This window comes from Zonotrichia albicollis, chromosome 1 (genome assembly GCF_047830755.1).
Source record: "Zonotrichia albicollis isolate bZonAlb1 chromosome 1, bZonAlb1.hap1, whole genome shotgun sequence".
Taxonomy (NCBI): domain Eukaryota; kingdom Metazoa; phylum Chordata; class Aves; order Passeriformes; family Passerellidae; genus Zonotrichia; species Zonotrichia albicollis.
The window spans coordinates 104,825,780-104,850,508 of NC_133819.1; the positions used below are offsets into that span (position 1 = coordinate 104,825,780).

General features: G+C 43.0%; 1 protein-coding gene across 2 annotated transcripts; it reads left to right on the forward strand.

Moving 5' to 3' along the window:
- Nucleotides 1-320: 320 nt before the first annotated feature.
- TMEM200C (transmembrane protein 200C) lies at nt 321-5,094 on the forward strand. Of its 2 annotated transcripts, none has more exons than XM_074548804.1 (2): nt 321-460; nt 2,539-5,094. In XM_074548804.1, exon 2 carries the CDS (start codon nt 2,581-2,583, stop codon nt 4,207-4,209), a length of 1,629 nt encoding a protein of 542 aa, XP_074404905.1. In that variant the 5' UTR covers nt 321-460; nt 2,539-2,580; the 3' UTR covers nt 4,210-5,094. The 2 variants fall into 2 exon arrangements, with proteins under 2 accessions (XP_074404905.1, XP_005486749.2); XM_005486692.4 differs by lacking the exon at nt 321-460 and adding an exon at nt 756-895.
- The last annotated feature ends 19,635 nt before the right edge of the window (nt 5,095-24,729 follow it).

Sequence of the window (24,729 nt, forward strand, 5' to 3'; positions counted from 1 at the left end):
TGCTGCGGGGCGCGGCGGCGATCGGGGCGGGCGCAGGTGCGCAGGTGGCGGGGGCGGCGGCCGCCCTGCCGCAATTTTCCTGTGTCACGGCTCCCGTCGCTTGGCAACGGCGCCGGGTCCGGCCGCCAGCCGCGGAGCCGCGTTCCGCCCGCAGCGGCGGCACTGGCACCGGCCCCGGCTCAGGCTCCGCCAGGAGGGCGGGCGCGCTGCTGCGGGGGGCGGCCCCGCGGCGGGGAGGATGCGGCGTGGCCAGGGGGCAGCGCTCCCGCGGAGCTGCCTGAGGAGGCGCCCGGCCGCGGCGGGGCCGAGGGGGCGCCCGGCGCTCGGCCCAGCCCCGCCGCCCGTCCGCCGTGAGGGGCTGTGAGCGGCGGCGGGGCGGGGATGCTCGCTCGGGCTGGAAAGTTTCTTCCCCACGGCGGCTCGCCCGCTTCCCGCCCGGACTTCTCCCCGGCCCTCCCCGGTAAGTGACCGCGCACCCCCGTCCTGAGCGGGGGCTCCGTCCGTGCGCCGGCGGCTCCCGACCGGCGGAGGTCGGTGCTGTGCGGCGGCGGCGGCGGGAGCCAGCGGCCGGAGCCAGCGGCGCCCCCGCGGCCGGTGCCGGGCGTCCCGCCGGCCGGAGCCCTGTGAGTCCCGCGGGCGAGCCCGGGGAAGCAGTTAAGCCGGGTCCTGTTAGTGGTGTTACAGCGGTGTTTGTGCTTTGCCGGGCAGGGTCGTGGTGCGTGCGGGTCCGGCTGCCGGCGTGGATCGGGGGTCTCGGTCCGTTCGTGCGGGATGCGGCTCCAGCCCCCGCCGCTCCCGTCCGGGCGGTTTCACGGCACTGCGGCCGCTGGCCATGGCCGGAGGCGCGGCCGTGTCCTCCTTCGCCTGCCGAGCGCTGCTCCCGCCATCGCCGAAAGTAAGTGCCAGGCGATGCCGGACTGGGAGCGTTCGTCAGAGCTGATGACCATCTGTTATCACCGTGGAGAGGAGACGGGCAGCTGGCAAGTGGGGCAGCAGAAAATGAGATCAAAGAATCGGCAATTACAGCAAAGCATGCCCCGAAAATTACACTTTTGCATCCACAAAATGTGCTCTTTTTTTTTTTTTCCCTGTTTTTAATAGAAATAATAGTTCAGCCACAGGAAAAAAATTCTCTGCTCTTTGTTTTGTGCGTGCAGTACCTCGGAGTGTAATTTAACAACGTCCTTGCTGACAACACCCATCTTTTTTTTTTTTTTTTTCTGGGGAAAATACAAACAGAATAAATAGGACACAATATTACTGCATATGTGGCAATTTTGGCATTAGAACAGAAAAGACATGGTATTTAAAGGCTGAACAGTCATAGAGGGGCAAGGGGCATTTTTTTAGGTGCTTACTTAATTGCCTTTCAGTGCAATTAATTGAACTTTGTGAGTCGTATTATATTCAGTGATGTCATCTTTTGCCCCGTCAAAGAAAAAAAATAATAGGATGCTCAGAAAGAAAAAAGGGGGAGGGAATCCTGCTTCTCGGTATAATGAAGAAATAGGTTCCAAAACGAATTGCACAGTGCAGAAATGCTCCTACACACTATGTGGTTTAGCTCAGATCACGGGAACAGAGAGATGAATTCTGATGGTCCAGTAAGACAAAAGCCACAAATGCTCAGTGTTTAGTCCTCTGCCAGTTTCCCTGCAAGCACTTTTTAGGTGCTTTCCCCAGGTGACTCCTGGAGTTTCACTTCTCTAATAGGATTTGACCTTCCATCTCTTACCTGCCAGCCATCTCCCCTTTCTGAGGGCAGGGAGGAGGGGGTTGAATTTGTCAGTGTTACATAACAGTTACCTGGAACATTGCACATGTTCCCAAACTAGGGATGCCTCTGGACTGCAGGTAAGAGATGAATTTCTAATATTGCAGATCAAGTGCAAATGGCTACAAAAAAAACTTTTCACAGGGCACCACTTTCCAGTGTTGAAATGTTTCCTTTGTGCATTTCACAGTAATTCCTTTCCCACTCATTAAAGCAAGACATGTCATATGCTTAACCCTCCCCACAGTTATGTGTAAGTAGAGTAATGAAACAAATGGTATCTATAGATCAAATACACTGCCTTCCTGCTTTTATTTCTCCCAACCCCTCAAATCCTGCATGACCTCACTAACCACAGTTAGTGTGCACTGTAACCCCAGAACATATCAGGGAATGGGGCTTGGCGTCCTCTGAGCTCTGGTGCTTTGCAGGCTCCTTCTGAAATGAGTGAGATCTTCTTTTGTTCACTCTAGTGGATACTGCTGGGTTTGTCATTTACCTGGAGTATAAAGTAATCATTTAGCTGTTTGGCAGGAGTATAGTGGGACACGCAGCCGCTTTGATGCTGTTGTTCTGCCTGTTTCTTTCTTACACATGGGAGCTGTGTGGGCAAGGGAGTTCTGCCTGTTGGTGTCAGCCTCCATCCCACTTATTCAGGGTTTTAGTTTCCAGGACTTTGAAAGAGGAAAGGCAAGCAGACACATCTCTTGTGCTGCAGGTCTGTCCTTGGTTCTCATCGTCTTCTCTTCTCCCTTTCACTGCAGGAACTGGAGTGGCCGTGGGGGGCAGTGCGCTGGTAGCCAGCCATGATTGCCACTGGAGGCCTCCTGAGGATCTCGGCCAGGAAACAGGATCCCTTGAAACCCCAGAGCCAGCTCCCCAAACGCAAACGCAAGGCCAAAAAGAAGCGCAAGAATGACGTGGTGGTGGTGAAAGGCAAGCTCAAGCTGTGCTCCCTCTCGGGCTTCATCGCCCTCTGTGGCATCCTGGTGCTGCTGGTGGGCATCGCCTTGGCTGTGGTGGGCTACTGGCCAAAGCCCAGCCACGTGTACAGGGAAAGCAGCTTTGGCAAGGGCCGGCACCCAGCACCACAGGGCGGAACCCACACGAACCGCTCCCAGAGCCAGGGAAGGCTGCAAGCAGGGATCCACCTGGAGTCACCCCCTGGAGCCAACACCTCCACCACTGCTGCCCCTGGTGGGTCTGCCCCTACTTCCTCATCCCCCCAGGCCTCAGCGGGTTTCCTTTTCCGTCTTTTCTCGAGCTACTTGCATTCGGACAAGCTGAAGGTGCTGGGCCCTCTGATCATGGGTATCGGCATCTTCCTCTTCATCTGCGCCAATGCGGTGCTGCACGAAAACCGTGACAAGAAGACCAAGATCATCAACCTGCGTGACCTCTACTCCACCGTCATCGATGCCCACAGCCTGCGGGCCAAGGATGGAGGCACCCCGGCCTCAGCCCCTCTCAATGGCTTTGTCAACTACATGCAGGCCCGGGGCCTGGAGCTGAAGCCTGGCGGGGAAGGCCTGGGTGCTGCAGCCATGCTGGCCAAGAGCTCGTGGCCACCAGGACTGGGTGTCTCCCTTTCCCCACCGGATCTGGTGTCCTCACCGCAGCGTTCCTCCTTCTGCAGCCCCCCGCAGCCACCCAGCCTGGCTGAGGCAGTGTACAGCATCTGCCGGGAGCGCGCCGCCCTCGCCACCAGCCCACCCTGCAGCCCCGCGGGCAGCTGTGGGCGCTGCAGCACAGCCAGCTCCATCGTCGGCTCTTCGCTGAGCACCTTCACCCTCCTGCCCTTGGGGCCAAGCAGCGGAGGGGGAGGCTCGCACAGACCACCTGGGGAGCGGGGAGCCCAGGAGATCCCACGGGGAGAGTTTGAACTGAGCCTGACTGACCTCAGCAGCAGCCCCATCAAGGGAGGCTGTGGCACAAGGAGGCACAAGCTGGTTGTCAGGCGACAGAGCACCAGCTGCTTGCCGGATGCCAGGTGTCCCCTTTCCCCTGAGCCACCTCGGTCACCAGCTGTAAGGAGGGTTCTGGAATCCAGCCGCTTGGTAAAGGCATCTCCTAGCTACTCTGAATCTCTAGATCTGGGAGGATCGCCCCCTTCAGCTCCTCCTGCCATTACCAGGACGGACTCCCAGAGCTCCCAGTCTGAACCTTCCAGCAGCAATAAGGGCTACAGCCACTTGGAGGAGGCAGGCACCTCCTTGGAGTCAGTTGCCAACACCACAGCCAGTAAAATTCAGGACTGTGAGGAGGAACAAGTTGATCAGATGGACCCCCTCAAGGCTACCAGCAGAGAACAAACAGGGGAGCAATCCCAGCAAACTCAAAGACAGTACACAAATAAAGAGAAACTCTTTATGATTTCTAGGTCACATGCTGCATTAGGGCTGGAGGATGGGGAACTGGAGAGTACGGGCATCTAAATAAAAGAGAGACAGCAAGAGGACACCTTGCATCCCTCCACACCTTCCCCGCTTCTTCATCTCCTTGTGGACTAGGAAAACAATCAATATCCAAAGAGCTGCACTATGTTACCCTTGAAAATTGAATTCCATAGATCCTGTAGATGACTTCAGGAAGAAAAAAGAAAATCCTTTCTGTCTTTTTGTGATTGTATGTTTCATGCAAGCCAAATTGTATTAAATATCCACAGTCCAGCAAGTTCTTCGGATCAGGTTAATACAATTTTGGATGGTATAGCTGTGCACTTTACTGTTTTGATTTTTAAGTGCCCCTTCTTCTCCTCTGATTTCTTTCTTGCTGATTTGCCACTAACTGCTTGAAAGCTGCAGGCACCTTTTTAAGCTCAAAAGCAACGTGGTCTTCAGAAAGAAAGCCGAGCTCTCTCTTTGTTTTGGTTCAATTAGTAAAACGTTTGCAAGGCCTTAAGGATGATGTACCTTGACAAAGAATGAGTTTGTTTAAATTCTGGAAAAAAATGACAGTTTAGAAGAGACTGGAGCAGAACAGAGCTCTGAAGATTTAGTTAAAACCATTACATTCCTGAATCCAAAATACATATTACTACATGATATACTTTATCAAAGTATTATTACACATGTATTGACTAATAGCATTAAAAGATGTTTTTTAATAAAATATTTACAAACAAAACCTACAAAAAAATTTCTTTATTTTGGTAAGTAATTACAGATATCACAAACTCTTTTGTTTTATACTGTGAAAGATTATAGAAATGCTATGAAGCCAAAGGCTTGCTTTATACTTTTAAGGAGGTAATTAATAATTTATGTGTAATTTTCAAATAAATACTGATTCAATCCTTGAGAAACCACACTGTAATTCAACCAGCAGATTCTGTCTCCATTTCTGACAGTGCTCTGTGACAGCCTAAGAAATGTGACATCTTGACATACTAAGGAAAAAAAAAAATTAAATGTTTGATCTTCTATTCATATTAGGGTTTTTTGTGAGATTAATCTTGAGCTGCATCATCTTCCTTCTGGATTTTTCAGTTCCCTTATAACTGTTGCATTAAGCCTTTCTGCTGTTGCGGTTCCTATTCGTGAATGCGTGTGCATAAGCTTAAAATTAAGGCATAATGATAACCCTGTCAGTCTCATAGCAGCTGGCTGTGCTGAAGTCAGCAGCAGTTTCTCACCGAGTTCAGCATGATGAGGATTTCTTCCTGCTTGAGAAGAGCATCAGGTTTCCTGAAGCCTGGAGAATACTTTGCCTGTAGGCAGAGTTTTGGTAAATTGATGAGCTGTTTCATTTTCCTAGCTGCAGCATGGCAGCCACTTGTGTTTTGTCAAAACAGCTTTATGCACTCAGGAGATTTTGTCAATACTTCTGATTTTAAATATGGATGTGGCATTTCTCTACTATGGGAAGAGAAATCGACATTAAACAAACACAATGTGTAGGCAGACAGAAATCTTTCTGTTGCAATTAAATTTTTTCATGTGGTTCCATGTTTTAAAGTGCTTAGCTACATATTTACTTACATTACAGTAGATTGCAAGATGGACTATAACTATCACTAAATACAATTGCATTTAATAAGCCTGCAAAATTCTGTAATAGATAAGACTAATTTAAAAGAAAATAAGAAAAGAAAGAATAATTTGCCATGTAAGATTCTTGAAACTGGAGAAGCAGAAGGTGCTTGTGCTTGTTCTCTTGATCAGGAGAGACATCCAGGTGGCAATATCTTTCCTCCTGACAGTGGTAACCGGTGCACTGACAGTATGAACGTCAGTGTGGCGTTTTTTGCTGCTAAACTGCTAGCACACAGCTGGCAAAAATCCATTGTAAAACTGCCTGGATTGGCATGGGGTTGGATTAGGCACCACAGGAGGTGGTGAGCAGGTGGCTCAGCTGGTGCTGGCGTATGCATGGATCTCTCCTGTCAGTTCTCCATGGGCATGTGCTTCTGCTCCTTCTCCTGTGACTTCCAGCAAGATTTATGAGATACATGTGAGCAGAGATACCTAAGATACTTGGTACTGATGCTGATTCTAGTTATTGACAGAGCTGAAGACATCCTGTTTATTTCTCACACTAAAACCTTCCATGTAGGTGAAGGTAAAAGACAAGTTATGTTCTACTTACTGGGGCATGGAATCCTCATGAAGATGTGACAGGAATTTGTTTTATTCCAAGAGGGGGAAACATGCTTTTTAAAATATTCTCGGTAAATATATCTTCTGTCATCTGAAATGTGCTCTGAAAAAAACCCACCAAAAAAAACCCAGCTCTAAAAAGCCTTGGTTACTCCTTAGATTGATTTAAATCAAAGCAGGCCAGTAATTATTCTGATGATTAATTTACTGCAAAATCTTTTGAATGACAAAATTATACCAGTTTGTGTTTAATAAGTAGAATTATAGCTTGTTCCTCTGTTGTCAAAAAAGATGTGAAACATGAACTTCCATCAGTTGAGCTGCATTTTTTAATAACAGCAGCAAGAAGTGATTTTCTAGCATATAAATTACTAAGCAGAGAAAGCTGCCTCTTTGTCTTTGCAAGTCATTATTTTTGCAGATTTATTACTTAAAACTCTTTGTTGAGCAATTTGTGCAGGGATGGGGTTGGAGTCAGAAAGCTTTGTCAAAATTCAAGCTGGGCAAGTTATTCCAACATCCTGATGCTGGACAAGGACTGAGAGATTCAATCCCTGCGCACCCCCTGTGACTGATGTTAGCACAAGCAGCTGGTAAAGAGTGGAGCCTTTCCTGGTGTGACCCACTGATGATGGGGGTGATGGGGTTTGTGCTTTGACTGGCTCTGGAGTATCTCTGAGCTGGCCCTGACTGCTTCTCAGCACTGCCAGCTGCCTCTTGGCCATCATTTGCACATCCTGTCCCAGGATGCTTGTGCATTTTCCTCCAACCCAGTCTCTTCCTTCTAGCCTTCCTCTCTGGTGTCCTGCCACCTAGTGCTTCCTCCACAGCCCTTGACAAGCAGCAGGAGCTGCCTCTACTTGCCAGTACACAGCTTCCTGCATGTTTCAGGAAGAGATAGGCTGTCACACGTGTTTATTAAGAAGTATTTCATTAATTCAAATTAGCTAATTTAGAAAAAATGTTAATGTTTATTAAGAAAGAATAATTAATCCCTGTATTTGAGAAGTAATGTTCTTGAAGATATGTTTGCTATAGAAAATTCAGATTTTGGTTTAGAAAGGTGTGCTTTGGTTTGATTCGGGTTTTTCAGCAGAGAAGTGCTATGATATTTATATAAAATTTCCACAGGAAAGTTAATTTCTGCCTGAACCTTCAGAATACTCCCTTATCTAGGAGGGAGGCTGTGTATGCTCATTATGAGTGTAGATGCTGTTTGGATCAATCTGAGGAGAGACAAATGCCCTAATTGTACTTCAGTCAGGCTGCTGTTTGTTACAAAATCCTCAGGACCCTGGAGAAGCTGCTGACGTGATCAAACTGTAACCCAGTTCTGGCTCAGTTTTCAGTGGCTAGCAAAGTATTTAGAATCCTTGCGTTAACCTGGCTTGCTTGGCTGGACTGATTTACTGAAGTCCCTAACTGTTGACATGTCAGCTGATCTACTGCAAAAGACTATAGCCCAGATTTATTAACCTGTATTTTTTAGTGCATTTTTTAGAGCCTTTTCAAGGTCTGATGCTGTCCAACAGTGAGCAATAGTGCACTTAAAAACATTGAATTAGGTAACTGTTGACATAATTTTGGGTCTGCAGTCTGAAATACAGATCTTACGGATTGTTGCAATTTTCATAACAGCCAAAACAGTTTGCACAGAAGTAGCAATGTGACTTCAATTAAACCACAGTTTTTGTTACAAGTAAAGGAGGTGACAGAATGATAAATCTTATTGGATTTCAGTTGGAAGAACAGCCTTTGGTAATGCTTAACAGTTTTTCTTTTTAAACAAAACCCACATAAAATACAACACTCACTGCTGGCTGACTAGTCAAATCTTAGTAGTGAATAAAAGTATAGATTTGGGAGGGCATTTTTCAGTTCTAGGGAACAAAAAAAAAGAGGTTTCTCTATCACTTCTCCAAGGCTGTAAGTAGCAATAATGTAATACTTTAGCCAGGCCACTCACTGACTGGATTTAAGTCTGGGCTTGCAAACATTGAACAAGATGCACAGCATGGGCAGGCACAATCTGAGAGGATAAATAAATTATCACAGCCACAAGAAAAAATTCTTTCATGGAAGAGTACACTGTTCTCGTTTCATTTTAGAAGCCAGAATTTCTGTTTACCATTTCTAGAAACAGAAAAGTCTAAGTGAACACTGTAGAAATTATTTTCTACCACTGAGCTTTCACTCTATGCATGGAGACAGAGGGAAACCCTAAAGATCTGACAAAAGCACACACAATCAGGTAAAATGGCAGTGAAGTTTGGAGTGGGACTTATGCTGCTAGAAAGGATCTGACTGGATTTCAGGAAAATTCAGGAAATAGAGGAACATGGCATGTGTGTTTCAACTAGTTAGTCTTTACCTACATTTTGGTTAGAGAGAGGTAGTGAAGCCAAAATACTACTTTTAAAGGAGTTCCTATACATTGTTATTCTTTTTAAATTACATTTCAGTGAGATAGAAAACTTATTTGGGGAGAGTATGTAAAGAGATACAAACTAAACAGATGTCAAAAATCACTGTTAATAGCTTTGTCTATGAGGTTTCCTTCACCTTTCTCTGCACAAAGAAGTTTCAATCTGTGATTTCTGAGTATTAATTTTTTTCCCTTCTTGTGTTCCACTAATTCTCCAGGCTAGGATTACAAAAAACACTTGTGTTCACTTTATTTATCAATTTTGCTGAAACACAGTTCTATTATTTTCATGGTAGCAGAGTTACCTGACTATGTGGCAAGTTTGGTTCTATCAAGGACACATAGCTGATACTCTCAGCCTGGAAGGCAAAAAAGGGTAGAGATGGTTTGGTTTTAAATAAGCAGCCTGTTCCATGCTAAACTTCATAGCTGATTTAAAGAATAGCAAGTAAAAAGGGAATGTTCAGCAATCAAGTTTTACCATCATGTCAGATGATTTAATACCAGCACACAGCCTCAGACTGCATTTTGTTCATCACTCATAAGATTTGGCATGATCCTGCCTGACCTGCTTGAGAGCAGGCTGGCAATACCATACAGCTCCCATTTTGTTGCCAAAAGCTAAATCAGCCTCCTAAGGAGCAGGAATGCAGAACATGACTGTCAGTTCTGGCAAGACTTGAGGCTGCTAAAGACTTTGCAGGAAGGTGGTTTTGTACAGGGTGCAGTGCAGCTTCCTTCACTCCTTGGAGCAGCACAGAAACCTGTGGCAGGGTCTCGCAAAAAACTGCCTTCAAAGGCACATAAAAGCCACCAGAGTCAGCTCCATAAGGATAAATTCCTAATGGGATAATATGATACTTTTGCAACACCACAGACTAGCCTTCCTCCCTCATTCCTGAAGTATACTTAAGGTTTCTCTAAGGAGTACAGCAGGTTTTTAATTCACCTGACTTTACAGTCAAAACTCATTTAAAGAAAGGCAGTTTGTTCTCAGAGCCTAATAGAAACTACTATTTAAAATGCTTATAGACTCCCCATTAAATTAGTATCAGATGACCTCTTAAAGTACTTTTCTCTCTCATGTCTTGGGTACAGAGCACAACTATCTTCCTCTGTGAAAACAAGACAGAGTTACAGCCACAGACAAAGTGTGCAAAGACCAGAATTTTATTTTCTTTAAATGGAGAAGAGTATAGGCACCAGTATTCAGTGAGGACAGCATGCAAGTATCTGCCTCTGGGTGATGTTTCCAAACCATGCAAGTAGCCTGCTGCGGAACAGAGCCATGAACACTTGTCCTCCAACAGGAGATCCATCCTTCAGCTTAAGAGCCTCTTTCTGCATGTGAGGCACTGAAGTGCTAATTTAGTTCACTGTCTTTTAGACTCATCACACCCAATATTACACAAAATAACTTAGCAATACCTCCCTGCAGTATATTTAAGGAGACAAGTACCACTAGACAGCTGATAACATTCTATTTGAAATGAGAAACTTAAAATGAGAACAAGCAAAGTCTGGCACTGCTTATTACCTTATTGTGGTAACACAGCATAAGATGATGATAGTAGCAGCTCTTTGGGTTTTGGAAACTTAAAACTGTCAGCTGGCATTGCTAATGTAATTCACACTACAGGCTACCTCGAGGCTTGAAAGTGCAAGCAGAACAGTTCCTGTCCTTGTGTCTGTCTTTGCAATGTGCACAGCGTCTGGAGCAGCAGCAGAAACAAGGGGCTGCATCTTTTATCATCTCTTACTATGAGCAAGCCATGGAAGGAAGTTGTTTCTTTTAGACCATTAATCCAGAGTTGCTGCAGGTACCTTAATGAAGCACTTGCACTCTTTACAGTACTGCTTGGGTCCAGTATGGAAAGGAAAGGTGGGGATGTCTTCCTAGCAATTTTCTCTGCTGGGATATACTGGTTCCCCTCTGGCACACAGACAGGAAAACCTGAACAGAATTTGTAGCATGGTTCTGGGATCAGTGACCTCCTAATGCTGTAGCAGTGTTGTGTCTCAGCAGCCATTTGGCTGGTACATGTGTGACACTGGCAATCTGGGAAGAGAGAAAAGGGTTACATGATGAGTATGGAAGGTCAGCAGCTTTTAGGCATCACCTGTTTGTATGTCAGCTGCCAGCATGGCACCTAACAAGCCCCAGGAGTTACCTAAAGAGCAAAAAAAGCCAATAAAAGGGCAGGTTGGATCATCTCTGATGCCAAGAAGGCACTATCAAAGATAGAAAGCAAATAAACAAGTCACTGAATTTCTGTTGTACTTGTCCTTGTAGTTTTGGGCTGTCAAAAGTGGGCAAAAACAGGAACCACAAAATGCTGCAGTTCTACCAGGACTGGTGAGTAGCACTTGGCTGCTTCCACCTATGGCTGCCTGTGGTTTCACTCATGACACCCTCCATAAGAGCTCTCTGCATTTCACTGGCAAATTGAAATGCAGTCCTCTACTAAAATAAACATTTTAGGCTGCCTAATGAGTCACCAAAAGGTTGAATTCTCACATAGGCAACAGATATCTCAACAGCAATGTTTTCTGGCAAAGAGATTAGGTATATATCTGTCATGGTTCAACACCTGCCAGCAACTAAGTACCTCACAAAATGTTCTGCAGAATGTCTTGGCTTAGTTTAGACCTCTAGATAAATCTCACTTGCAATTTAGGCAAATATACTCAGGTAATTCTGCCACTATAAAAATAACAGACATACGTTTTTCAGCAAAATTGATAAAGTGAACACAAGTTTTTTGCTTAATCCCAGCCTGAAGAAATGGTGGGAGACAAGAATCAGCTTTAGATTGACAACAAATCCTTTATTTAGAATTGCCATCCTAAAATTCAGTTTCTTGTTAGAAATGAAATTCTCACACCATCAGTTCATACATTCCAAGATACTTCTGTAAATTCAAGATGTCAAAACATTAGGAAATTATAGCATAAGTTATTCAAATTATTTTAAAATGAGTTGTGGTTTCCCATGAGCAGTTGGAATACTTATAGAGTGCAGAGAAAATAAAGATTCTTCCCTAAATATCTTTAGATGTTCACAGGCATTTCTTTTTTTTTTTTAACATAAAAACAGAATACATGTGGCAATGTGGGGGATTGAGAAGATTTTTGTTAGCAGGAGATTCAAAGTGAGTAATATATTAATTTAAAACACATGCTGATAAATAATCCATACTATGATGCTGGATTGCTTAATCTCTTTTGTTTTCCTTTCAACCACATGAGATGATAGACTATTTGTATAACACATAGTAAATGAAAGCAATATCCAGTATGGAGCATTCTCTTGAAAAATCTGTGTTTTATCAGCCATGGGAGTGTGTCATTTTCATGACTTAGAAATAGTAAATAATGCACTGGTTTTATGGTCTTAAAATATAGAAGCATTAGCAAGTCTCCTTCTATGAAGAGTCCTGAGAATTGTTCTGTTTCTCATCTGTCAAGGGCTACAACTTAATCAGCTTTTGTTTAATTGAATAATTCTGTTATGGTAGGGAGTGTAAGCAATTGTTACACATGCTTGAATCTGCAGCAACATGACATAGATAAATCAGCGTGTTTGTGCTGATTGAAAAGACATTACTTCTACATAGCCCAAAGAGCAGCCAAATGCTAAAAACTGAAGTTCTGGTGCAACACATGGGGCAACATATGCACTCAGACTAAAACAGGTGTCATAGATGGGGATGGCAATGAGTGAATAATAGCTAATTTCAGTGCAGCAGGATTTAAAACCACAGACCTGGTAGTCAGAGCTGCATGAAATGGGAGGTTAGATTGAACCTGCTACAAGTTGCCAAAAAATAATTTAAAAAGAAAAAAAATAGAAGAAGAAAGCCCAAGTAGTAACTGAAGGCAATGCCAAGAAGCTCACCTTCAGCCCATGGAAGCTGTTCAAAAGGAGAGAGGAACTCTTCCCAGAAGTACAGCATCTTAAGTCAAACACATGGGAAAGGGCCCAAATCAAGGCAGGAGTTATTCACAAGGAGAGACATCCTTAGTGCCAACTTGCTGTTTCCAGGTCCCACACCACTCTGAGTGGTGTGTCCCAAGTGGATGTTCTGCCTCCAGGGACTGGTGGAGCATTTCCTACAATTGCAGGCTGCAGCACAGAGACCCTCCCTTAGCAAGTGAGGAGCAGGACAGAGGTGACTGCAGCAGCCTCAGCATGGCAGCTCACCCTGCAGCGGAGCCCAGGAAGAACAGAAGCATGGAAGAACCATTTCATAAGAATATAATAGTTTGAGTTAAAGGGTTAAATGATTTAAGGAAGGGACTTTCAAGAACATCCAGTTTCAACCCTTCTGCCATGGGCAGGGACAACTTCCACTTGACCCGGTTGCTGGGGGTCCCATCCACCTTGGCATTGGACACTTCCAGGGATGGAGCATGGACAAGTGATGGCTGATATGCTCACATGTCCAAGGCTGGAGCCAGCCTGACACAGGACAGCCCCTGACACTAAACCCTGCAATTTGCTGCTGCTTCTCTGAGTCATCTGAGTAAATTGGAGACTACAGGGAGAACTTGTGCCCCTTCTGTCTGCTCCTAAACAACCAGCATCTGCAAAGGAAAGCGTAAGTGCTGCTCTGTGAGACCCTGATGTACACTTGCTGCTACATTTACTGCAATTCCATTTTGTGCTGGCCCCGCTTTCTATTTACAGTGCACTTCCTCAGTTATTCCAAGGAGGATTACAGCAGCTCAGAGACTTCAGGATGGCTCAGTGCCCCCACTGACACAGGGGCTCTTGCAAACCAGAACAAAAGGGGCTTACAAGCAGCAGACTAACAGCTGCCAAAGAGAGCCAGCCCAGAGCCCTTAGCAGCTCAAAGGGGTGGCATTGGGTATCCTGCTCTGCACCAATAAACTGAACAAAACAATCCAGCTGGGAAATGCAGTCAAGTACAGAAGCATCATGGAAGACTTAGAAGTGTATGGCCTCATGCCTAACTGGATGAATGGATAGGAGGAAGAATAAACTAAGAGTAGCAGGAAAAATAAACATCAATAGGAAAGGCAATGTTAGGTGGTCTAGTGATGGGGCAGTGAATCAGTTTAGTGAATTCTACAAAGCCATGCTCCTGACAATGGGAAGAGAAGTGTACTTTAAATTTTTGAGAGGCAGATTTGAATGTACAAGTGCTTCTCCTGGCTATTAAAGGTTGAGGGAAACCTGATTTTATGGACTGCCTTCTCATGCATTACTGCTTGCTTTCTATCACATAAATAGTGGTCAGTTAAGCAAAGGTTCTCCTCTTCTGCTTTAAAAAACCAGAACAGCGTCACTGCAAGTCCTGCCACTACTAAAATGGGTGACAGCACAGGAGTGGGGCTGGTGCACAGGACAAGTTAAGAGATAAGATGTGCAGATATGCTGAGGAATAGATATCTGGCTCTTGTCCTCAGTGGAGAGCAAAACATGGAGAAGGAAATAAAAAAAGTAAAACAAATACTGCCAGAGGGTGTCCATCTCTTTTCAGTTATTTTTTTTTTTCCTCAAAGCTTAAGCCCCTGAAATATTATATCACTTCTTACACATTTAAAGTTTTTCTGGTGCCAGCAGCAGTTAAAATGCCCTGGAACATATCTTAAAATATGACTTTAAGCAAAACTCAAGATTCATTTGGGTTTTGACTGATAATGTATTACCATTATAGTGTATTTATTTATAACATATTTTGTTAAGGGTTTCATAACAGTACCTAAATGGTTTCAATTATCCACGCTGAAATTATACGGCTTCAATATAATTTTATTTTAACTATGTTTTACATGTTTCAACATAATTTGATTATTTCTGGAAATAATAATTTCTGGGTGCTTTATGTGTGAAATTAGTAGATAGAATAATTTCAGTATCAGCCTCAGAGACTAATTAGTGGGTTTAAGTAAAGTAAACCAACTACCAAAAAGGTCTTTTCCACAAAGTTAAAGGTGAGAGAAGAAACTCTTTTTGTCAGCAGAGCTGCCAAATCTCCCATAGCCCTCTCAGCCGCCTTCTTGTCTGGCCAAGGTTTCTGTCCAGGCTGGATTTCCATCAGGTCACCTAATACAAGGAGATAGTGCCCCACTGGGATAAGAATCAAGAATCAGGCCCATAGATTTTATACAGATAAGAGAATTATTATTCTGTGAAGCAACACGCTCACATTAGGATACTGTATTTGGAAGCAAAGCCTTAAAAAAGATCAGGCAGAAGAATCTCTGCATTTCTCTATTAAATTTATTTCAGCAAAAATATTCAGAACTCCCAGCAGCTCTCAATAACAGCCTTTATCATGCAGAAAATTGGGGATTTGATTTGGTCTCAGCAGAATTAGATAAGAGCCCAGTGTCACTGATGGAACTGCCTCCACTTCAGTCTGAGCAGGATTTAACCTCAAGTCTGCTTAATTCTGAAAAACACCTATGAACCACAGAGCATCCTAAGCTCAGCCCTCCACCTAAAGGGGATTTATCAAAAGAAAAACCTTTAACAGGTCTTTGATTCCAGTTCACTATTGACAAGCAGTTGAGCAGATTCTTTGTCTAAGGAAAAGACAAGTGAAACATCCCATAAACTTTACAAGTGCATTAGAAGCTCAGCTCTCCCCAACATATTTACTTGTCACTATTTAATGCTTATTCAGTATATTTTTTTCTTACTCAACAGCATGAAAACTGAACTAGGCACCCATCAGCAGATAATAAATGCTGGATTTCTGGCAAAGAGGGATATAAACTACTATCTCATACAGATGTTCATTTATCTTTTTTACATTAAGAAACTGAAGGTTCAAAGGGTAGCAAACAGCCAGGCAGCAGTTTACAAGGTTTTTTTTTTCATTTCAAAGATAGAATGATCTAAGTGCTATGTCCAGTTTAAAAACAGGATCTGTTTTTCCACCTCTGAACTAAGCACTGACACCCCACATCTTGCAACTTAGATTAAAAAAAAAACCTTTAAATGAAATTTCTAAAATAATCTGTTCATTTTTCAGCTTATCTTAAAAAGCACTTTTCTTATTAGAAAATCAAATGTCACAGTGCAAAGAAAAAAAAGTTCAGAGTGGGCATTCAGTACTTTAAAAAATTTTAGTTTTTAGAAATTAATTTCTCTTTCATGAGTCAGAAAAGTATGCTTTCATTTAACAGTCTCTTTTGGAATTTTTTTACACAACTTGCTTCAGGTTTCTGCTGCAGAGGTCAGTGGCCAAAACCCATGGTTGGAAGCCAGCTTCAGAGGTGTTAAACCTACACAGTACTTGGATTTAAGCCCATCTGGGAATGGTTTTGAGAATAAAACTCTAGAATACAACTATACTAACTTGCTTAGGATTTATGGGGCTCCAGATGCGTCCTTCTGGTGCTAACTCCGAATAGCCACTTCCACAAAGAAAGTATTTACCAACATTTAAATATTCCTCAGGACATGGCTTTTTCAACAGGAATACTTATTAAATTTATCTTTTATTGCAACAACTACTTTTAGTTTCAAGACAATATGATGATGAGAAAAGAAGGGAAGATTTCCTAATAGAGAGAAATCCAGAGTTTTCTCTGATCTCCAGAGTGCCATAAAAAAGCTTCTCTCCTGGCTAAACCTGCAGCTTTGCAGCTGGAGATCATGCTGACATTGCAAGGAGTGTGAGCATGTGCAAAAAACTTCAAGTTTTTTTGCCTTTTTATTGTTGTTGTTTGTGTTTGTTTTTTACATAAGCATTTTTGAGGAACAACAGCAAGTGTTGCTAAATGTTTTAAAATGAGGGATTATTCCTTCTACCTGCATGCAAGAAAACAGGGTAGGACTCTTCCTTGGTAGTACACTACACCATAGAAACTGTGGCTAACAACAGCAGAAAAAAATCAAATGGAAATAAAATGCTTCAAGAAGGTCAGTTTACTACTTCACCCCCCTCCAACTTTCTGCTCCTAGTTAAAGGATCAGTCAGGATGGGTGTAGGGATCCTGCCTGAAGCTGTCACCTCTCCACTGGCTCTGCAGTGCCAGCTGAAGAGGCTGGCACCTTCCTGACATGGAATGCAGGGAAACAAGGAGGTGTCTCTGCTTTCTTCTGCAGATGTAGAAAGTACAAGAGCATGGAAGGGGAAAGCCAGCTGAAGTAACCAATATAATTTTCATTTGTTTTAACACAGCTTTTGTTGAGTTGCATCTGACCTCCAAAATATGGAACATCCGGGAAAGAACTGGCCCATCTGATGTTTAGTGCCTAACAGTGACCATGGTATTCATGATGAGGTATTTATAGAACATTATTTCCATTGGCTTTGGCATCCTATTTATTAGAATAGTCAGTTTAACTAACATCCAGGTAAAACCAGCCTCCTCCCAACTTGCATAGAAATTGATTATCATTGCAGTGCAATTCATCATTGAACGCTTACACAAAAAGTCACAGTGGATAGTATTTATTGCAAGCTCTCTCCAATGCCAATGTTGTGCCATTATTTCAAAAACTCAAGTTACATTCAACTAAATTCAATTACAATAAAGTAGTAGATTGCATTTCTACATTAACAACTAGTGCTTATAAAGAAAATTACTCAAAGGGAAAAAAAAACCCAGGCAAGTTAGAGACCAAAAAGAGAAAATCATAGGAAAGAACAGCAAATACAGGAATCATAAAGAGTGAATCAAACTGCCTTCTGGATCTGAATTGCACAGTGTAATTTCCCTACTGTACTCATAAAAAAGGACAATTAATCTTCTTCAGCCCTATAAAGATTTTCTTTTCAGAAACTCTCTCCCTCTTGTTTTACATCATAAGTGTCTAATAATCAAATCTATTTCAATTAATTTGAATAAAAAAAATAACCGGCAACAAAAACTCTTGGCTAAAGCAGAACAGCAACAAAATTTAAGACTTATTTATTACTTCTTTTATATTCTCCACCATAAAGCTGAAAATATGTTATTATTTGAACAGAATTACAGAAGCTTATTTTGGCTTGGTTGTCATTAGAGACTAAATAGATGAATTTGGTAGATATATGGTCTCAAGCACTATTCTGAATTGTCAAGATTAATCACAATGATACAACTTAAGTATATTTTTTAACTTAATATCCCAAAACAAGATACTCTGCTCCCAAGATAAGTGAAATTAATTACCCTACTATAATTATAATAACTCTAAAACAGAATTAAAGTTAATTGGAACCTGTACACACTAAACCCCCAAATGTTTACGAGTGCAGGTTCACCATGCATTTGCTACACTCCAGTGCCATCTGTCTATAAAAAGATAATTAACATTTTCAATAAGAAGAAATACAGCATGTTGTAAAGTGTGTTTGGTCCTAGGCCATTGAACCCACTTCCATTCTTACAATGAATGATGCTGCTAATCCTTTTCTGAATTGGAAAAAAAAAAAAAAACAAACACCAAAACTAAGGAACATTGTGTCCTTAGTGTACATTTGAAGCAAGAATTCCTGAAAAAAAAAAAAATCTAGAAGGCCTTGATAGAGAGATGCTCGCTGATGTGTTGACTCTTAAGGACTCTCCCAAAATAACCTTCTAGGCTTCCTCTAACAATTTTGCTGCCTTTTGAAGACCCCAGAGAAGCTGGGAATAGCTACTCTGGAATTTGCATTTAGAAGACCATTTGGGGACAGCCTTTTCAAAGTCCACAACCTTCAGTGGAGGGACATAAAAATAAATGCTCTGCCAAGCACTGCAACACAAGGGATCTGACAGACCCCGGAGTGAGTACAAAGCAGGTTCATTAAATGCATAGCCTTCCCTTTCCTCCTGCACAGTGGCTGGCTGGGGAGGGCTGTTTCCCTCCACTCCCTGTGAAAATTGTACAAATACAGCTCTTTGTTTTGTGGTTTTTGTTGGTTGGTTTTTTTTTTTTTTTCCCAAAAGTTTGGTAACAAGTTTTAAACCAGCCTGATGTTAATTTAACAGAGCGCATCCTGACCATTCTGCCTAAACGTGAATTCCCACCTTGCAGGGAAGCAAAATAGGCTTGATGCTACAACAGTTTGTTTTGGGGGGGAGGGGGGGTGGGGAGGAGGAGCTACTTCTTGATCCTTGATCACACACATTTTTTTAAATTTGAACTGCACACTTATTTTTCCCCACGCGGAAGAAAAAAAAAAAAGAAAAAAAGATGTTAAAATACAAAGTATTAAGTATCTCTTTTCAATTGGAGCAGATAGACAGACGTTTCCCAGGTGCCCGCCGGCTCCCGTCCCGCGGCCCCTGGATGCGCAGCCCCTTCCCGGCGCATCCGGCTCTCCAGCGGTGCCCTCTGCTGGCGCCGCCGCCGCCAGGCTCCGCCGGGAGCGCCGCCCCGAGCCGGCAGGGCACCGGGCACAGCTCCGCTCGGCCTCGGCCAGCGAAGGGCAAGGCCAGGAAACGTCAGCCCCGGCCAAAACTCCGCTTTAGAAAAGCGTCCTTGTGTCCTCCTCAGGGCATTTTGTAAAGACAATTCGTTACATAAAGAAAAGGAGAGGAAGATGAAAACAAAAGAATGTATTTAGCGCTGTACCTCGTTTTCTTCCAAAAAGGCAATTTCCATAAGTTGGGCAAAATAATTTTCTTGTTAAGTATCTAAAGTCAGAGGAAAGCATGTACTTCACAGTGGTGTGTTAACAACTGACACCATCTACCTGTTACAGGCATGCACTGAATGACCCTGTGCAATCGTGGCTTGAGTCACAAATGAGAGCAGCTGTAGGGGTTAAGCAAGAGAGGGTCTTTAGGCAGCAGAGAGGAGAAGGCAGACAGGCAAAGGAGAAAAGCTGAGGGTGCAGGCCCAGGGCAGGGGGTGAAGCAGGGCAGAAGGAAGCTCAGCCAAGGCAACAGTGTGCATTTGGGCACAAAATGTGTCTGGCAACAGCATTTGTGACTGCTGAAGGGTCTGATTCTGTAAACCACAGCTCACTTGTCTTTGCAGTACACATGCTCACACACACTGATGGTACAGGTTTTGAGCCAGGCATTTCACCATTACAATATTCAGTGATGTTCCCCTCAGATTTTGCTCTACTTTTTTTCATCAGACTCTGAATAAGATTGTTTCCTGCAAAAAATGAACTCACCATACCCAGTCCTCTGACCTCAGCCCCACTGTACCTGTTTGTCTTCTCCATCCTCACCAAGTTCACCAAGGATTGCAACAACTTTATCTCAAACTTGTCTGACCAGGTTCAGTATATTCTGTTGCTTCAGTTTTTTGCAAACTACCATCTGTTATCTTTGCTTTTTCTTGTTCCATTTCCAAGCTTCTCAACACATCTGAACTTACTGGCAGCAGACCAAGTGCTGACTTTGAGCAGATCTCTCCAGCTGTAGGAAAAGTCCCATCTGCAACGTCAGTCTGTCCCTTTGCCTCATTGATTTCCTTTTCTTTAGTTGCAATTGAGGCTTCAGCAGCATTTTCAGATGGTTTATCATCAGCTACTGCTGTTGAGGCAAGCTTACAGCTTGCAGTAGCTTCTCCTATTTCAGCCTTTGCCACATTTTTTGGGAGGTCTTCACTGCTTACTTCTCCCACATCTTCTGTCTGCATTTCTTGCTCTTTACTCTCTTCCCTACTACTGGAGCCCACAATGATTGAGCACTCACAGTAATAATAACCAGATTCCTGCTTCTTCTTGTGCATGGCACAGAGATCAATCCGACCAAAGAGCTCTGTGCCAAAGGGGCTGTCTTCATATTCCTTATACAGGTGTGCACAAATTTTCCTGAAGCCCTATTTATTCAAAGAGCAAGATGACATTATGTGTATAATATAGGTGCACAAATACTCATGCACTTTAGGAAGCTGTGTCAGTATTATCTTAACAAAACCCAGCAAAGAAAACACCACCCTGCCCACCTCACCCCTGATTAGGATAATAGCATCAACTTCATGTGGTAGTATTTAAGTTGATACTGAGAAAAGCCAGCCATTACAAATTAAAGTTAAGGGAAGCTTGGCTTTTGCCCAATCCTCCATCTACTCTACCCTCCTCAAGAATAAAAACATGCCAAATATACAAAATCAGATCAATTTAACCTACTGTTATTTAAATGCAACCACCTAATTTTAGATACTTCAGGGAAGTTCACAGCTACCATATATAATTATTCTGAATTGCCTTTAGGAGGGATTGCTTGATTTCAGCTAGAGTTCACCTTACTCAATTTCATCTTAAAGCTGTCTTAACAGACTGAAAAGTAAACCCTTCTCCATGGTGCTCACTCTCCACAACAGTAATTAAAATGTTTGCTGAAGACAGGTTAGAAATAGAGTTCATGTACCTTCATCCCTGTGAAAAAATACTCAAAAGAAATTTAACTCTGTGACTAACTGGGAAAACATTCCAGCAAGGCAGAAAGGAAAAAGAAAACCTCAGCAGCTCTTAGATAGCTACCAAGCACTGTCAGTACCTCAATTGCCAAATGCTACAACAGTCGACACACAACTGAAAGGGTACACTCCTAGAGATGTGTTTTTAAACACTGACACTTCTTTTCAGCCTAAGAAAGCATGTGCTTTGATATGGCAATAGAAGTGACTTTCCTTAGACACCAAGTTGGCTAAGGAAAGTAATTTCTATTGCCATATCAAAGCACATGCTTAGAAATCATATGACTGTCAAGACCAAAAATCAGCAGCTCCACAGAGTGATTTCTTTGCTCCTCTCCCCCTCAACAAGTTTGTGCACAGCAGCACTAGCTGCCCTGTACAGGTGTCACTGGGGATGGAAGAGAAACCCAACAATTCCATGGCTCCCAGGCCTTTAATTCAGACAGAAACAGGCTGCCAATTTATAAAAGGGGCTCCCACAAAGCATTTAGCCTATAGCAAACTACATATGCTAGGGGCACATATGGAGATGTAATGAAGGACAGATGAATCATTAAACAGAGAATAGTCTCCACCTCTCCTAACCTAATGAGTATGTGAGCTAACAAGGCTCCAAGGAGCTCCTTGCAGCACATTGCCTCAAAGAACTCTCAATCAGTTTGTTCAGACCTGCTCCCAAACACCAGGGGAAGAAAAAAAAAAAGAGCATTTTTTACAAGATTTCTTCCCCATAATGACAGACTTATTAGCAGGTGGATATGTACAGTTCACAGCATGGAGATTGTGGGAGGACAGCCAGAACAGCCAGTGTCACCTGGGTAGAAGCAGATATAAATAGCTTCATAACCAAATACATCAAACCATCAGGCACTGCTGCCTGAGGTGACTAAAACACTTGAAAGTTTAAATAAACCAACAGCACACTTTTTCTGTGCCCCAGAGACGCCCATGTATCAGTCAGAGGCAGGCTGCTCAGGAGCCAGGAGCTGCTGTCACCCAAATGCCACAAGGTTCAAGTTCTGCTGAAATGCAGAGACACACCGCACATGGGCTGTCTTCTGGGTAATCCAGGAGGATAATGGAAACCTGAGTAAGGTCACATCATTGAAGATAACTTATCAAGCAGCCAGAAGAGGGCAGGATTAGGACTGCCCTTCCATTAAAAAACACCCAATATTTTAATACAAGTATGTGACTTGTTAATATTTGTTAAAGAACATACTCTCTCACAACCCAGGGTGGTCCACAGCTATTTCTACACCTGCACCAAGTGAATCTACTTATAACAGCATAAAAGGGAACAAGCAAATATTTTCCACTTTAGCACAGAGGCACTTGATCCACCACTTTGCCCTGGCAGAGGTGAGAGCAGGCAGTGCCCAGCACTAAAGGCTAACAGCCCACACTGTGCTGCCTGCGTGCTGGAGAAGGCTCTTACTACAAGTAATGAAGTGGATTCTCTTAAGAGGTGAATTGTTTCCTTTTGGCTCATTGGAAAGGTAGAGATCAAAACACCTGAAGAGCCCATATTTTTTATTTATGCCAGGGTCACACTGCCCATTTTGAACCTGATCTTCAAACAGCACATACTGCTCCTTCGGTAGCTATTCAGAATAAAAAGCACACAATCCAAGATCTCTCCAGCCTCTTGAGATATTTAGACACACAACTAAAGCCAAAGATGCACAGCTTCTCAAGGTGAAGGTGTACAGCTGTATCAGTTTTAAAGAGAACCAGCTGCTCTTTCCCCACAAATGAGAACAAGGTCTGCAGCTACATCACCAGTATCATCACATACCTCTCATTAACAAATGTGCTTGAGATATAAAATATAAACTGCCTTAGCAATTACCTCTTAAGCTTCATTTAAGAAGCACTTCAACTGTGTGAAATACTTAAACAGCACACTTTCTACGAGGAAACAGTTATTTATGGTATAAAGAAAGTAATTACAGCCAGTAGATGGCATCATAATAACTTAAGTGATATTTTGTCTTATTCATACTTTGGCATCTTCTAGTGTTTAGGAAGGCTGATTTCTCTTCTGCACTGTTTAGGAATGGGATAAAAGTAATCAGTTTCCTTTTTATTTGTCCTGTATTTTGAAAGAAATGCAGTAAGTGGTCTTCGAGTTTATGTCTTATGTCCAGGGTTGAGCCTTACTAACCTCAGGGAGATTTGTACAGGGACTTACAGAGTTCATATGCCCCCAATAATCAACTCAATATATGGCCCTACTCCAGTTTCACAGCCCTAGTCTGTAAAATAATATCTTAGGAGCAATATTTTCATTGTGAAAACAAATTTGCACAGAAACAAGTAATGCTTTGTAAACAAGGGAAGAGCATTGAATTTTGTCTAGCTGAAGTCCAGGAAATTTTTGATACTGTTTCCTATGAGATCTCCATAGAGAAAGCTGATGAATTATTAGCTGGCTGAACAGTGAGGTGGATTGAAAATTGGCTGAACAGCCAGTTCCCTATGGCAGTGATTGGTGGCACAAAGTCTACTTGGAGGCTGGTAACTAGAGATGTATACAAGGGGCCAGTACTGGGTCCAGAACTGTTTAGCATCTTCATTAATCATCCAGATATTGGGGCAGAGTGCACCCTCAGCAACACCACTAATAACAAGCTGGGAGAAGTGCCTGATCACTGGAGGGTACTGCCAGCCAGAGGTATCTCAGTGGCCTGGAGAAATGGACTGACAGGAATTTCACGAGGCTGAGCAAAAGCACAGAGGTCAGCCACAGGGGAGGAATGAACCAGGCATGAGTACAGGCTGACAGCTGACTGTGAAGAAGTTTTGCAGAAAAAGGACCTAGAGGTTCTGGTGGACACCAGGCTGACCATGAGCCAGTGGTGTATCCTTGCAACAAAGGCAGCCAGTGGTGTCCTGGGCTGTGTTAGGAGGAATGTTGCCAGCATATTGACAGAGATAATTCCCCTCTGCTCAGCACTGGTGAGGCCACACCAGGAACACTGCATCCACTTCTGGGCATACCATTTGATATTCTAACATTCAAAGACCTATATACTTGCATATTTATATTTATATATATATGTACGCAATGAGACAGCATACATAAATCATGTTATGAGAGATTAGGCTATATTTAGTGCTAGAGATCAAAAGAGGAGAGCATGCAGGAAATTACAATTCTATTTTTTAATTTTAAATTTCATAGTAAGAGGAAGTGTGAAAATACTCCAGACAAGAGTCAACAGTAATTCCTACATGCCTACTGTATGGTTTCTTTTGCATTAGACTTTGCAGATGCCTCTGCTCATGAAAATCCCTATAGGCAGTATAAAAGAAAGAGCCTCCAGCACAGAACTATCAGTCCTAGCCAACTTTGATTTTATCATGTATACAAAAGGCTAATATCAAGTCAATACAAAGTACTTGAACAAGGTCATTTTCTTCAGCTATTATAGCTTTTTTTGTTTTCCTTTCTGCATGCTCCTCTAGTGTTTCAGGTTTGCAATATATTGACCTCATAAATACAAGTATTATTCCTGGAAACAAGCAGGACAGTATTCCACTGGGAAATGAGCAATCTAATCAGAGTTGTTTTTTACTTTAATTGTTTGTGATAAAT